Raw genomic sequence first — 16,413 nt, 5'->3', positions numbered from 1 at the left:
AAATCTGCTCCACTGTGTTTTTAATCATGTCTTCTTTCATGCAGAATTATGTATTGGTCTGACTGGGGAAACCACCCAAAGATTGAAACAGCAGCTATGGATGGTACTATGAGACAAACTCTGGTGGAGGAGAACATTCAGTGGCCTACAGGTACACAATGCCAGTCTTGCCTATGTTGGAAGGAGCACGCTATACGAGAACTGGTGTTCCTTATGATATTATTAACAAACAAAAAAGATCCCGCAGGAGGTTACCACGCTATTTTTAATGAACAGAAATATTTAAATGGTCTCTTGGACCTAAAGCGTGTGTCTGCAACCTCTCTGATGATATAACTTAAACTAAATCTTATAATAAATCTTTATTGAAATCCTTAGATTACACAAATGTATGTTTTACACTTGAGGACAAACATTTAAAACTATCAGGTCTGGGTAGATTCCAAGGTGAATGAATCTGCTACTGATGCGTGTTTCACATGTGCATTCATGTCCTCCCCAGAGGGGAAGGGAGCCGCACTCTGATACTTTAATGATTAGTATTGTCTGAATCTACCCTACCTGCCTAAAAGTTATAGACCTGCTTCCCTACATGTTTCGCCGAGCTATTCTGCTTCTTCAGGGGAAAACAGCACAGGTACTGAAAATTGGGGGCGGGGCCAGGGCATTTAAAACTTCCGGATTGCTACGCGAAAGTTTTAAACCAGTCATAACCCTTTCCTAACTATGTGTATGTACACGTCACCCGGAAGGACCTTTCTATTGGACCAGGCTCTGCTCTCATGGTCCGTGGCGGCCAGAGGGCATCATCGGGGTGCGTCACGCATGCGCTATACCAGGATATGCAGCCGTGCTTCCCTGAAATTTTATCCGCACGTGCGCATGCGCCGTTTCTATGCTACCATGGACGCTCCATCGGACACTTCTCCGCATGCGCTAGACTTCGTCCCTTCCTGATATCATTTACCTTCTATCGCGCATGCTCCGGATCGCTGTTCCTCAGTCACAGAGGTAAACTGCGCCTGCGCCCAGCGATTGTATTTGGGCTAATGTATGATTGCATTATCTATATCCTTATACTAACATTTATATGAATAGATCTTATTTTCATACCCTAAGGGTACCCCCTGTATTGGTGGATCTCTGCATGTATTGATGTTAACTGTACCTCTTGATGGGTACCCATCTCTAACATGTATATGCATGTATATATATAGATTTGTACAATAGTCCTCAAGAATGTATTAAGTGGCACTTCAAAAGAGATTTTGTAATATTACTTGTGCATACTATTATGCATACTATTATGTTACTGTCACTGACAATTTTCAGTACCTGTGCTGTTTTCCCCTGAAGAAGCCGAATAGCTCGGCGAAACATGTAGGGAAGCAGGTCTATAGCTTTTAGGCAGGTAGGGTAGATTCAGACAATACTAATCATTAAAGTATCAGAGTGCGGCTCCCTTCCCCTCTGGGGAGGACATGAATGCACATGTGAAACACGCATCAGTAGCAGATTCATTCACCTTGGAATCTACCCAGACCTGATAGTTTTAAATGTTTGTCCTCAAGTGTAAAACATACATTTGTGTAATCTAAGGATTTCAATAAAGATTTATTATAAGATTTAGTTTAAGTTATATCATCAGAGAGGTTGCAGACACACGCTTTAGGTCCAAGAGACCATTTAAATATTTCTGGTGTTCCTTATATCACAGTCTGGTTTTGAACCGTAGATATCTTGTATGTTCCTTACTTTTTTTCAATTTGAAATACAATATTGGAGATTGCTCATCAGCTGGAACTGAGCAGTTTTGTAAATTATATTTGTTCTCGTATGAGAAGTAGAATTTACATATAGTTCAAAACTCGTGGAGAATTAAAAAATCCTTCTGGGAGTTTCTTTTGGCTCATTGTATCCTGAGATGTAGAATGCAAGATGACCAGCTTTGAAAGAAAAAAAAGAAAAAATCCTGATTTCACAACCTTTTGTTGGAGATGTATATGCTATGTGTGCCTTTCTGTGGTTACCTAGTGGTTGTGATGTGTGCTTTTTGCCATCATGTCCCAATATTGCATTGTCATTTAGGGTGGGTTCACATCAATTTTTCCCCATTCATTTAACGGATGCCTCAGACTGATGCCATACAGTGGCATGCTTTACCATGGAGTTCCATTATAAAAAAAAGTATCCTTCTTTTTTTTTTTTTTTTAACCATTTGTGTTTTTGTGGGTTTTTTTTTTTTCTAACATATACGTCAAACGGAGGCATAAAACGTGATGTGATCCCAACCCTTACACATTTTGTAACCGAACTTCTCACATGGCTGATAACCAGGATCGTTTTTTATAATGGTTATATGATGATACAATTCTACACACACATATATATAAAATTTCATGAGATAATTGCTTATTTTTTAGGCCTGGCTGTGGATTACTATAATGAGCGCCTTTATTGGGCTGATGCTAAGTTATCCATCATCAGCAGCGTCCGACTCAATGGAACAGATCCGGTGGTTGTGATTAGTAACAAAAAAGGTAACCGATATATCCTGCTCATTAAAACATGTATTGCGTCTCACAGGGCGGGTCATAGAATGGTATAAAAGAACAGCGTTCCTCTGCTGAAAGCTCCATAAAATGTTTTGCTTCTCATTTCTATCCGTGTCTGAAGCGAATATTAGGTAACATGTTTGACAGCAAAGTGCAGGCGGACAGCTAATGTTTTCCAAGGGTAACCGGCTAAACCTACTGTATGTAAATGGGGGGGGGGGGGGGGGGGGGAGGAAATAAAAAAAACTTTATCTTTTCAAACGGGTTTCTAGTTTTGAAAACAGATTTTCACATGGGAGCTAATAGAGGGGGCCACTATTGTGGCTCCAAAGAGCATCTTTCCCTCTGCGTTACAAACACTGCCCACTGATTTCAATGAACACGGTGTAATGCCTCCTGTGACTGGGCCTTAGGAAAACTGAAAAGAGATTTACCCACGGATTGCGGCTGGTTGCTGGTGGCCCAGTGATGAGTTTACTGTCAAGGGAACCTTCCAACAAGTAGACATTGCCCAAAGCAGAGGTCCACTTTAAACTTTGATCGGTTATTATCGAGTTTGCAGAGTTCTGTTATTGGCGATAGGTTAATCATTACTCTCACTTCGTTATTCTGGTCGCCTAGAATTCTTTTACCATATATAGAAATATATAGATAGATAGGATAGATAATTTTAATCCAGAATGAGACATTACTGTGTAATAAAAATGACTTGTAGTACATTGGCATACTATAAAGTGGACAGAATTGAACTCCAGCACTTTGATACATTTATCCATCTGCTTTGTATTAGCAGTTTCGGTGCATTCATACAACCGTGCTTGCAGAACACACATGGCCAGCGCTATATAGAAAATGCCTACTCTTGTCTTTGATTGCAGACAAACGGAACAACGGATGCGGACAGCACAAGGAATTCTGTCCGCATCTGTTGCAGCACCATTGAAATGTGAATGGGGCAAACCAAAACTTGAGATTTCAAAATTACATTCATTTAAGATATGTCTTCCCCTGCCAGACGTTTACTTGGCGCATGCTCCCTGCCGGCTCGCCAGCCATGGAGGGTTCAGGGCACACATCATTGACCTCACGGCATGTACATACACTAGCACATCCATTAGGAATTTATAAATGCAGTAATAAAGTATTTTGCCGTGTATTTTAGTGGAAACAGCTTGAAAGATGTAAAAAAAAAATTATATATTTTTTGTTTTGCCCTCTACAAATTTAGGTCTCACTCATCCGTTCAGCATTGATATATTTGAGGATTACATCTATGGCGTTACATATATTAACAACCTCATTTTCAAGGTGCACAAGTTTGGACACGGCCCAGTGACCAATCTAACTTGGGGAATTAACCATGTCACTGATGTTGTCCTGCATCACCAATATAAGCAACCTGAAGGTAAAGATTAGAATACGAGGTGGAATAATGCTGATACCAATGGGTATTGAAAAAGCAGGTTACCTAATAAATAGTTGGAATTTTCCACAGTGATTGATAGTAGTTTATTTAAAATGTCGCTGTATAACCAAGCGGCAGAAGTGCTCAGCGCAGTGGTGATCAGCTCTGCTCTCCCCAGGGAGGCAAGGTTAGCGGTCTGTAGACCACCCACTCCAACCTCTGAGCACAATGCTCCGCGGAGCGCTTCTGTCCCTTTTTTTTTTTTTCCAGCGATTAGTAGGGTCCGCAAATGGACCCTTAGTGCCTAAACCTTACTGCCCACATCTAAACTATCTGTTGGTGTATTTAGTGACAAATCCATGCGACCGGAAGAAGTGTGAGTGGCTGTGTCTGCTGAGTCCCAGTGGCCCAGTCTGTACATGTCCAAATGGAAGAAGACTGGACAATGGGACGTGTGTACCTATTCCATCACCCTCTCAGTCTCCTGATGGTAAGCGTCGAGATAAATGAGTAACCAGTTATGTGCGATAATTTTCCATTTTGTGATTTTTATTTTCTAATTTTTGAACCTTTCTACTTAGAATCCATTCCAGATACTTGCAATGTAGAGTGTTTAAATGGAGGACAGTGCTTCCTGAATGCTAGAAAACAAGCCAAGTGCCGCTGTTCACCAAGTTATCATGGAGAAAGGTGTGAAATTGACCAGTGTAGAGATTACTGCAAGAACCGAGGAAACTGTGCCCCATCACACACAGGTACACTGGGCATTTATCAAAACTGTTGCAAAAGGAAAACTGGCTTGGATCCTGTGGGCAACTAAGCCAGTTTTGATAAATCTGGAATGAGTACACATATTACCAAAAGAGAATCCCAACTTCAAGCAGGCCAGTGCCATTTAGGGGTTTGGGACTGAGCTGCAGTACCAGGCACAACAGCAACTGTATGTATGCTGCTGGGTACACAATGATGGGTACCTTACACGTGCTGGACTGCTACATCCCCTTCATTCCAGTGATCACTATTTCAAACCTTGTTCCTTGATCGCACCTCCACTCTGAATCCTAATTTTCCATTACAGAGGACCTGTCACCATGAAGTGCAGTGCAGTCTGCAGGCAGCAGGTTATAGAGCAGGAGGAGCTGAGCAGACTGGTATCGCTGAATCTTTTCCCACAAAACTATATATGTTCATTTAAATCCCAGCTATTGTAAGGAGTCATGTAGGTTGTCCTACTGCATGACTAGGCATAGAGAGTTGGGCTACCTTCACATCTGCGGTAGCAATGTTCCAGTAGCCTGTTTTGGCAGGCAAGAGGAGGATCGTCCGGACCCAAACCGCAGAATGCAGCGGTTTGTGTCTGACGGGTTCTCCGCTTGTCAGCTGGATGCGAACGGAATGTCTGCCCGACTACATCATATTTTAATGGGGCAGCGGACATTTCGTTCACATCTGGCAGCGCTGGATCCGGTTAGTTCTGGCAAGCTGTTCTGTGACGGTAGATGTGAAGCTAGCCTTAGCTGCCTTGACCCCTAAGCATAGTAAGAACAGATGTTTAAATGAATAGAATATAAGTTTTACTGAATGGTTTCCCATAAAACCGCTCAACTCCTCCTGCTGTATGAAATGGTGCTTGCAGATCGCACTGCATTTTCATGGTAACAGGTTCCCTTTAAGAACTGATAGCTCCTGATAATATGGTTCTATATAGGTGAATGGAATAATACTATATTATAGGTGGTAAGAATTGTTAGTGTCAGTTCAGGTTATGTGAAAGCCTGTGGTTAAAGCATGTTCTCTTAATTGACTGATTCTAAGACATCCTCCACGTTTACCAGTGTATTAACCTCTGTTCTTGCCAACTATCCTTTTTAGGTTTGCCAACTTGTCGCTGCTCTACTGGGTTCACTGGTCCCACATGCGAGGAGCAAGTATGCTCTCCAGACTACTGTCAAAACAATGCCTCTTGTACTGTCAACTTTGGCAACCAACCAAACTGCCGCTGCCTTCCTGATTTCATTGGAGACAAGTGTCAATACCGTACGTAGCCATCAAAATGTATTGTCCCCATGGGATTTATGTCAGCAGGAAAACCCCAATAGCATTAAGTTCAATTCTGCCAGCTCCACATCTAGGTGACATTGCCTCAGTTTCTCCTGGGTCAGATGAAGCATTATGAATAGAACACACGAGGTGTTCAGCCATGGACATCATTTCATTTCATAATAATAAATAATGAGAATGAGATGCCTGTTGAGAAACAGGGCAGTCTCCTCCTCCCTGTACCGATGCTATTCATTAGCATATCAGACAGGCAAAATGAACGGGGGCCACAGCGGGGGTACGGAGCGCCGGACAGACACACTAGTAAGCGATATTACATCCATGAATTATGTCCTACACAACCCCCTACTTATTTCATAATGTCTGGACCCATGAATGTTTTCTACTGCTAAGTGTCTCTGTCAGTATATTGGAGTGTAATTTTGGAGTAATTTAATGTATTTTGTGAATGCTTTGGAATCTAACTTGAGACTTAAATTTTTTTACAGAAAAATGTACTGGGTACTGTGAGAATAATGGAATCTGCCAGCAGCTCACTGCAAATGGAACCAAGCAGTGCCGCTGCCCTTATCTGTTTGAAGGCACTCGGTGTGAGAAAAACAGATGCGCTAGATGCAAAGATGGCAAATGCAATGTGAACGGTGGGGACGTTATCTGCACGTAAGTCAGTTTGCATGATGTCTGTGGGAAAAAGCCTGTTACACTGTCTGCCCTAATGGGAGTTTTGGTCATTTTGCAGTTATCCTTGTAAAAATGGGGACAGGGGCAGGGTTTATTCTAGGTTTGTGATCTGTTTCATGTTTTTCTAAAGATGCAAGGATGGACGCATTGCAAAGTCTTGTATGACATGTGATAATTACTGTAAGAATGGAGGAACATGCACCATCAACCGGATCACCGAGATGCCAGAATGCCAGTAAGAATTGCTAGGTCTTGGGGACATAAGGGCATCAACATACAACATACAGCAGATGCAATGTTCCTAATGTTACATTTTTCAGAATCTGGTTATTTGCATGAAAATACAACTGTGCTTGGTAATATGGTTGTGATATTAGATCAGAAAGTTCTTATTTACAGTCCACGCAGAAATGCTTAAAAAAAAATGCAGTATGAATCAGTTCTTTAAAGGGGTTGTGCAAGAAAAGGGATGTTTTGTCAGACCTGTAAAGAGCCAGCTTCTTGGTGCTGGCTCCCCACTCCCCCTCCAGCCCTGGGCTGCTCCGCTGGGCTTCGTCACTGTAAACATCCAGTTTGACATCACCACAGTAATGACTGGCCGCGGCGGAGAATGGATCCCCTTATGTCATGTGACTATTTGGCTGCGATGGTGACAGTCTTTCCTTACATCATGGCAGTTATTGACAGTGGTGATGTGAAATCGGATGTTTACAGCTAGGAAGCCCAGTGGAGTAGCCCATGCCTGGTGGGGAGCCAGCATCATGAAGCAGGTAATCTTTCTATTGCAGGTCTGGCCATGTGGAGGGGATTGCCCACACACACACCCCCCCATCATCCTTGCACAACAACTTATGAGACCCTCTAACATGCCATACCTGAAATCACATTTTATTTGATGTATCTTCTTTCAAGCTGAAAATACACCCTCGATAACCATAGCAGTAATCCTTTATCTGACTGTAAATATTCTTTTCTAGATGCACATCAGAGATGACTGGTCCAACATGTGAAACGCTTGTGGGGCAAACGCAGACATCTTCTCGTAAGTATATGTGATTTTGAAGAGGCTCTGTCACCAAGATCAAGTCTACCCTACCAGGCATATAGGGTATGGAGTCACTGAATTAAAGAGGCTTTGTCACCCAGATCAAGTCTACCCTACCAGGCATATAGGGTATGGAGTCACTGAATTAAAGAGGCTTTGTCACCCAGATCAAGTCTACCCTACCAGGCATATAGGGTATGGAGTCACTGAATTAAAGAGGCTTTGTCACCCAGATCAAGTCTACCCTACCAGGCATATAGCCTGGTAGGGCTGACTATGGAGACAAAAAAAACATGCCTTTATTTCTCATGTCGGCAGTCCGGTTAGGAAGAAAAAGCAGCTTTTAAAAATATGCTAATAAGGAATTCGAGCACTAGGAGGCGGGCTTATGCCTTCCGAGCACTGCTTCTGCGACACCCCTGTTCATTGCTAATGCTGGCCTTCAGCACCTAATCACGCCCCCATGTCTTTTGATTGACAGCGCTAGACCGTTCAGTCTAGTGCTGAGATCCTGCGCACCCGCTTCCAGGATATTTTCCGTTCTTCCAGGCTTGTGTGTATGTCTAGTGCGCACGCGCTGTCACACACAGGCCTGGAAGAACGGAAAATAGGTGCACAGGTGCAGGATCTCAATCAAAAGACATGATGGCGTTATTAGGTGCAGAAGGCCAGCATTAGCAATGAACGGGGGCCTTACAAAAGCAGTGCTCGGAAGGCATAAGCCCGCCTCCTAGTGCTCTAATTCCTTATTAGCGTATTTTTAAAAGCTGCTTTTTCTGCCTAACCGGACCACCGACATGAGAAATAAAGGTATGTTTTTTGTCTCCATAGTCAGCCCTACCAGGCTATATGCCTGGTAGGGTAGACTTGATCTGGGTGACAGAGCCTCTTTCATTCAGTGACTTCTTCACAGGGCGCTGTTGTATTATATATTCTCTTCAGTGAGTTGTCCAAGTCTTTGATTACCTAGCTGCAGCAAATACGTTCCCCACATAGAGGTGACCACTTCACAGCCAATCACTTTCCTCAGTGGTGATGCTAGCATGTATAGCACCTGACCACTAAGGCTAGTGATTGGCTGAAGCCATCACATTGATGTACAGCACATCTTCACTGCATGACAAGTAACCATAGATATGGTAGTGTTGGGTTTTCATTTTTTAACAGTTTTTGCAGGTACGTTCATAAGGTATTACAGTATTTTCTCAGAAAACCTCTTTAAAGGGAACCTGTCATCAACGTTATGCAGCATAAAATAGTGACAGAAATGCTGATCTCAGCGGTGTGTCACTCATGAGCTAAAAGTCAGTGGTTGCTGAGAACCAGCATCATATTCATTGCAGCACAGGCCTTGAAAAGAGTCAAATCTACTTGAGAAGAGTCCTGGTTATTCATAATCTCCTGGTCTCCTGTCCATACGATGATGATTGGCAGTTCTCTGCTAGAGAGAAAGGGAGACAACTAGGTAGAAGCCTGTCAGTCATCAGCAGGTGGGCAGGAATAACCAGGACTCTTCTCAGGTGGCCGTGACTCTTTTCCAGGCCCAGTCTGCAATGATTATGATGTTGGTTCTCAGCAACTACTTACTTTTAAATGACAGACCGCTGAAATCAACTCACCTGTGTCTACTTTATGCTGCCGTTAGTATCAGCAGCATAAAGTTGATGACAGGTTCCCTTTAAAAATGACATCCTATTAAAATGTACACTCAAAATTTTGCATTTGTTGGCCTCAAAATGGTAAACACACCATTTTACGCAAGGCCCTCAAAACACAAAAAGTTAAACGTGAAGCTGATCTTGTGTTTTAGAGAGCTGTCAGCTATCTCTCATGACTGCCCCATATATATGCATACTCTGCTGGGCTGAGTGTCCATGTATTCTGAATAGACAGAAGGGATTAAGCCACTCAGGCACCTCTGGTGGCCAGTTATGAAAGGATCTGGCATGTTCAAATAATCGTTAGCTGCAGCCCTAAATCTGAATAATCGATTAGTTGCCGATTAATTTCTACGATTAATCGGCAAAAACGACAAAATTACAAAACAGAGAGGTTTATATGATCTTACTTGAAAAAATATGTTCAAAGGCCATATTAAAACAAATTGTGGACGACACTATTATGGGGGATCTGTGGACGACACTATTATGGGGGATCTGTGGACGACACTATTATGGGGGATCTGTGGACGACACTATTATGGGGGATCTGTGGACGACACTATTATGGGGGATCTGTGGACGGCGCAGTTATGGAGAGGGGGATCTGTGGGCGGCGCAGTTATGGAGAGGGGGGGATCTGTGGGCGGCGCAGTTATGGAGAGGGGGATCTGTGGGTGGCGTAGTTATGGAGAGGGGGATCTGTGGGCGGCACAGTTATGGAGAGGGGGATCTGTGGGCGGCGCAGTTATGGAGAGGGGGATCTGTGGGTGGCGCAGTTATGGAGAGGGGGATCTGTGGGTGGCGCAGTTATGGAGAGGGGGATCTGTGGGTGGCGCAGTTATGGAGAGGGGATCTGTGGGTGGCGCAGTTATGGAGAGGGGATCTGTGGGTGGCGCAGTTATGGAGAGGGGGATCTGTGGGTGGCGCAGTTATGGAGAGGGGGATCTGTGGGTGGCGCAGTTATGGAGAGGGGGATCTGTGGGTGGCGCAGTTATGGAGAGGGGGATCTGTGGGCGGCGCAGTTATGGAGAGGGGGATCTGTGGGCGGCGCAGTTATGGAGAGGGGGATCTGTGGGCGGCGCAGTTATGGAGAGGGGGATCTGTGGATGGCGCTGTTATGGAGAGGGATCTGTGGGTGGCGCAGTTATGGAGAGGGGGATCTGTGGGTGGCGCTGTTATGGAGAGGGGGATCTGTGGGTGGCGCTGTTATGGAGAGGGGGATATGTGCACTGTTATGGGCATAACAGTGCACAGATCCCTTTCTTCATAACAGTGCACAGATCCCCCTTCCCATAGCAGTGCCATACACAGACCCCCCCTCCTCCCCATAGCAGTGCTATACACAGACCCCCCTCCCCATAGCAGTGCCATAGACAGATCCTCCCCCCTCCCCATAGCAGTGCTATACACAGACCCCCCTCCCCATAGCAGTGCCATAGACAGATCCTCCCCCCTCCCCATAACAGCCCCGGCCCCGATGCTTATAAGTCGGACTAATCACGTCTGCATCTTTATTTTACCTTTTTACAATGACGCTCCTGTAACAGCCAGGCAGAGCGGACGGCGGCGTAACGTCACTCACTCACGTGACGCACCTGCTCCGCCAACCTCATGAATGAAGGAGGCGGAGCAGGCGTGTCACGTGAGTGAGTGACGTTACGCCGCCGTCCGCTCTGCCTGGCTGTTACAGGAGCGTCATTGTAAAAAGGTAAAATAAAGATGCAGCGACCGCCCGCCCGCCCGCATAGCAACGAATCGGCGATTATTCGATAACTGGATTCGTCGACAACGAATCCAGTTATCGAATATAATCGATTACATCGATTAATCGTTGCAGCCCTATTCAGATTCATCTGCTCAATCCTTATGAGACCTGCTCTTCTGAGACCTGCTCCTATCTGACTTTGATGGCATATCCTAGTGATATGCCATCAATGTCTGAGATGGCCCAACCCCTTTAAGTTTTGCAATTGAAGACAATATCAGGATGGTCAGTGTGGCCTCAAGTCCAAAAGATGTAAAACTTGTTGCATTGCATCTACACCCATGACCCATGGAGCTAATGACCACATCACCAAGGGCACTGCCTGCTTATTATAGTCTGTCATTTCAGTGTCGGCCCCATCAAAATATCTGGAAGATCTAGAGATGAATGAGCCTAAACTATAGGGGGCTGTTTATTCTAGCGATTAGTGAGTGTCATGACCCACAACCTCCATTAATTATCATATATTGTAATATTTTTTACATAATAATTTCTGTAGACTGACATTTTTATCAATGATCTGAATCTTTTGCAGCAACGGCCTCAATTATCATTCCAGTCGTGTTGATACTATTGCTTGTAATTCTTGGAGTGGGAGTATTCTTGTGGTATAGGCATCGAATGAGTGGGTAAGAAATATTGTAATTATTTAGTGCATTTCAATGCATAGTATTCAATATGGAATGTGTGGTTATTTTCCATGTAGGGAGTGCCAGTTTCTGTCTGTAACCTGCAACTTTGATAGTTTACATATATATTTTTTACCCTCAGGGCTAAAGGTTTCCAGCATCAACGAATGACCAATGGAGCCATGAATGTAGAAATTGGCAATCCAACCTACAAAATGTACGAAGGAGAGCCAGACGATGATGTAGGGGAACTACTGGATGCCGACTTCACTTTAGATCCAGATAAGGTACTAGAGCAGCATTAGTGAAGGCAATTGTAAATCTTTTTTTTTTACCATACCTCCAAGTTTTCTAAAGTAAACCCCTCACAGTGGCACCTCCATGCAATTTTGCATCATACAGTAATGTTATGTAAACTTGCACAAAAAGCTGTGTTTGCAGCTAAAAGTCTGATCCAAACACAAACCTGGACGAAGAACACCCCTAAAAAAAGAGTTGAAGATGTGCGGAGGCCATACATGCCACTTATGACTAAGAGTACAAACACATATAGTATTTTATTTGTGTAATAAGAAAAATTGCCGTATTTTTCGCCTTATAAGATGCCCTTTTGTCAGTTTGTCTTATAAAGTGAATACTAAATGAACACTTCCACTATGGAAGCTCTCATTAGTATGCAGGAGGTGCAGGGAGTAGTGACTGGTGCTGGGTGCATACCACTTTCTGGTCTTCTGCCGGGCACTGTGTAAAATGTCAGATCATAGTGCATATAGGCGTGAACTAGGACTTGACACTGCGTGACATCAGGTCACAGTGCAGCGTGGGGCCTACAAGAAGACCAGGGAGCGGTGAGTGCCCGAAGATCGCACCATCCAGAGCAGGACAGGTAAGTTCAATTATTTCATGTCTGATCTGAGGTCTGATGAGAATTGGGGGTCTTATCTTAAGTCTAATAAGTGGGGGGTCTGATTGAGGAAGGTCTAATCTGAGGTCTTATGAGTTGGGGGGGCCTGATAAAGATTGGGAGGTCTGAACTGAGGACTGATGAAGATTTGGGGGTCTGATGAAATATATCTTTTTTTTTTTTTTTTTTACTCCTTTAAAACCTAGCTGCCTCTTTATAATCAGGTTTGTCTTATAGGGCGAAAAATACGGTAAGTCTAGTAGCAAACCATTAATTACATAGGGGTGTAACCTGAAGGTCTTTTGTCCTAATATGCAACCTGTAACCAAGTGTACCGTGCCCTCCCCCAAATGTCAATCGATATTGATAATACTAGGGCCTGGAACCAACTGCTCACTCCATTTGGAGACACCATAGTTCTGCGACGACTTCTATGCAGTACTTGAAATGTTTTTTCACCACTTGATTGCAATCCTAAATTGTGTTTTGTTGTGTATCTCTTCACTTGCAGCCTACAAACTTCACTAATCCGGTCTATGCCACTTTGTACATGGGAGCTCAGAATAGCAGAAATTCTCTAGCAAGCACGGATGAAAAGCGAGAGCTGCTGTCCCGCGGAGGAGAGGACGACTTCTCAGACCCTTTGGCATAGGGTGAAAATTTTAGTAAAAGGAGAAAAAAAATTAATAAAAAAAAAACGTTTTAAAATTATGGCGAAAACACACACACAACCTAACGGTGTATAAAGTGTATAAATGAAGGACTACTTTTATATTGATCTCAGTATTATAAATATATTTTTTCCTTGCCATTATTTTCTGGAACCTGTCTGAAATCCTTCACCTCCTTGCCCACGGGACTTGCCTGTAACAGGACTCTGCAATAAACACAAGTGGCAGACCTTGTCAAGCAGATCTAGGAGAGATGAAGAGAGAGAAGCAAAGAAAGATACAAGATAGGCAGCTCGTCTTAAGAGGAAGAGGAAACATACACACACGAGAGGGGGTGCTTTTATTATTTCAAGGGCTGGCCTTTTAATCAAGACTGTTACGTTATTTTATCCACTTCATAACTTGCCAGCATGGTACAAAGTAACCGGACTGAAACGCGTCAAACGAGCTACCGGTATTCTGTATCCACTACTTTCTTTACCTGCTTCTTGTTTTAGCTACAGCATACAGTACATAATAGGTTTAAATCATTTTTATTTTTTTAATCCTTTTATGAAGAGTGTGATGGTATTTTTGTTTTGCTCGAGCCTTTTGTGGGGTTAGCGGCATATACTCTTCAGATGAATAATTCTCTGCAGTTTGAGGTTCAGCCCCATCACTGCCATAGCGACTTGCAGCTGAACAGGTAAATCATTGGACTGGAATTCTAGGCATTTTGTGTGAAGACATGAAAGGATAGCTGCCATAGTCATGGTCCACCTTCCAAGAGCTGCTTCTGTAGATTAATATTGTGCCTGATTACTGGAAAGCCAAAAGAACAACCCCAGCTGGAGAAAAGACTCCCTCAACAATGAATGTGCTCCAGAAGAAGCTTTGTCTTGCTTCCAGTACCATTACCTTCATAGGGCTTTTTGTTCTGTTTTTCCCTTTTTATTTTTGCAGCACAATTGGTACTGCCTAGAAGTAAAGAAAAAAAAAAAAAGCGCTTGTGCTTCTTTAATTCCTAAAAAATAGATGCCTGGAGATGAAAAACATGGCAGACATTGATTTTCATATTTTACTATGAAAATGTTAACTTTCTGACTAAAGAGAAGTTTTGCAAACAGTTCCCCAAATGATCTTTTCCTTTCCTGAAAATATATACGGTAGTTTTTTTTTTTTTTACTGCACATTCACTTGGTTATTCCTTTCTCACCCTAATCCCCACTAGTCTTTTTGTAATAAATTGTCTTTACATACTACACTATAGGAGGTGAGCATAGATGGGCTTTAGCACAATCTCTTAAATTAAGAATGTTCTCCTTTTTTTTTTTTTTTCCTTTGTGGCACTGCACTTTTAAATTGGACCTATGTATGAGACACATACAGGGGCGATGGCTATTTTGTGGACTGGTCCAATATTGAGCCTATCAGTGTAATAGGAACTAGTAACATTGCAGAGGGTGGTGTAGCTAGATTTTAGTTGACTGTAGAGTGCCTTTACATGGGTATTAGTGCAGCCCACAGAATGGCCACCTCCGCTGTGTGTATGTGTTGGCTACACTTTAAGCTTATGTATGTTCGTATAGCAGTTGATCAACATTTCCGTGCCTGGTGGCTTTGCCTTACCACGATGAACTGACAGTGATGGGCAGTTTTCTTTTTATGCAGTTTGCATCATTCCCCCTCCCCCCCCCCCCCCCCCCCCCTCTGCTCATGTACAATTTATTGTGCTTTTTTAGTTTACTATTTTTCACGGAAGCGTAAAATGCCTTGAAAGTAATAGCCAGGTCAAGATAGCTGTGTGATTGAGTGGAAAAGTCACGGTAACTCAAGAACCACCTTGTAACTGCCACTTTTGCAGTAGATGATGCCATTTCTTTTTCCTCTAGAGTTAAGATTTTCAGGTCAGTTTGCACACATTTGGTAGCAGCGTAATAGCAGAATTGAACTATAAGCATCTCCGATTCCTAGTGTATGGTCATCATAACCTGTAATCCTCATCGCCAGTTAGAAGAAAGGATGGGGTGTCATCTGGGTCACCATTTACCAGTATGACAAGGTTTCTAAATGAGTCCTGGAGAGGCCTGGCCGTGATCATCTTAAAATATTAATATGCTTTTAGGAATGTAAGAGTTAGGCAATAACTTGAAACATTAATGTAATATCTTTAGTGTAAATGGATAACAGAAGAAACTTTTGAAATTTTCGTTTGCACCTTTAAGCCCTAGGATGACAATTCACATAGTGGTGGTTTTGTTCCCGCAGTATTAGCCAAAACAGCCACTGATGTGCAGACTACACAATTTTTTTCTTTTTAGAAATGTTTGTTTTGGAGAATATTGTTGCACTATATAGCCTTACTATGTAAACTTTATTCATTTGTCTTGATCATTTCATTGCCTCATCCCAACGGAACTTGTTCCATTAGGCCAAATCACATTCCATAGATTGCTCAAATATTGCCAGAACACCCTTCTAACAAGTCTCCTCTGCTAAAAGGGCCTTGTAAGGTGTACTATAGCTTTGATTTGTTTTCTTTTTTTAACAGTACATCATCCTTCTCTCGCACACTCTTTCTGGTTTCATCTTCTCAGATATGATAATGGTACATTATGTTAACATGCAGTATTTTTATTTGTTAAATCTGAAAAGCACTCATTTCAAGAGGTTTTATCGGGCTGAATTGAGGGAGGCAGGGTTACAAAAAGAGTTTTAATAATTTTTGCTGGATTACTTTACAACTTAAATAACACAGAATATTGTTATAAATAAAATTGAAAATTATACCTAATTTTGTGTTGTTTTCTTACAGTAGGGTCTGTGTGTACAGAATGAAGAACTTCTTGGTGATTTAAAACAGTATTCTTAAATTGTACCTGAGTAAAAAAAAAAAAAAGTTTGCATAGTGACTGTGCTTCTTTGGACAGTCATAACTGTGAAGGAACAGTTATGTTTTGGTTTCCCAAATGTTTTTTCAGCCATATTGTTCCCTTTTTCAGCTACACAGCTAGATGCATTTCTTTCAGAAGCAGGATGCATCTCCCTTCTGGTAGC

At 42.7% G+C, this 16,413-nt stretch overlaps 1 protein-coding gene across 1 annotated transcript in view; it reads left to right on the top strand.

Annotated features, from left to right (window-relative positions):
* Positions 1–16,150, top strand: part of LRP1 (LDL receptor related protein 1) — a 275,009-nt gene extending 258,859 nt beyond the window's left edge. Inside the window, exons 78-89 of the mRNA XM_044283959.1 lie at positions 45–151; positions 2,424–2,540; positions 3,784–3,960; positions 4,310–4,450; positions 4,542–4,715; positions 5,833–5,997; positions 6,510–6,681; positions 6,833–6,937; positions 7,680–7,744; positions 11,709–11,802; positions 11,945–12,089; positions 13,218–16,150. Of these exons, the coding sequence (XP_044139894.1) occupies positions 45–151; positions 2,424–2,540; positions 3,784–3,960; positions 4,310–4,450; positions 4,542–4,715; positions 5,833–5,997; positions 6,510–6,681; positions 6,833–6,937; positions 7,680–7,744; positions 11,709–11,802; positions 11,945–12,089; positions 13,218–13,358 (1,603 nt within the window). The 3' untranslated portion in view covers positions 13,359–16,150. The remainder of the gene's footprint in view (positions 1–44; positions 152–2,423; positions 2,541–3,783; positions 3,961–4,309; positions 4,451–4,541; positions 4,716–5,832; positions 5,998–6,509; positions 6,682–6,832; positions 6,938–7,679; positions 7,745–11,708; positions 11,803–11,944; positions 12,090–13,217) is intronic.
* The last annotated feature ends 263 nt before the right edge of the window (positions 16,151–16,413 follow it).

Source organism: Bufo gargarizans, chromosome 3 (assembly GCF_014858855.1).
Source record: "Bufo gargarizans isolate SCDJY-AF-19 chromosome 3, ASM1485885v1, whole genome shotgun sequence".
Classification (NCBI taxonomy): Eukaryota; Metazoa; Chordata; class Amphibia; order Anura; family Bufonidae; genus Bufo; species Bufo gargarizans.
The sequence above is the reverse complement of the archived record's forward strand: the minus strand, read 5'-3'. Positions and strand labels throughout refer to the sequence as shown.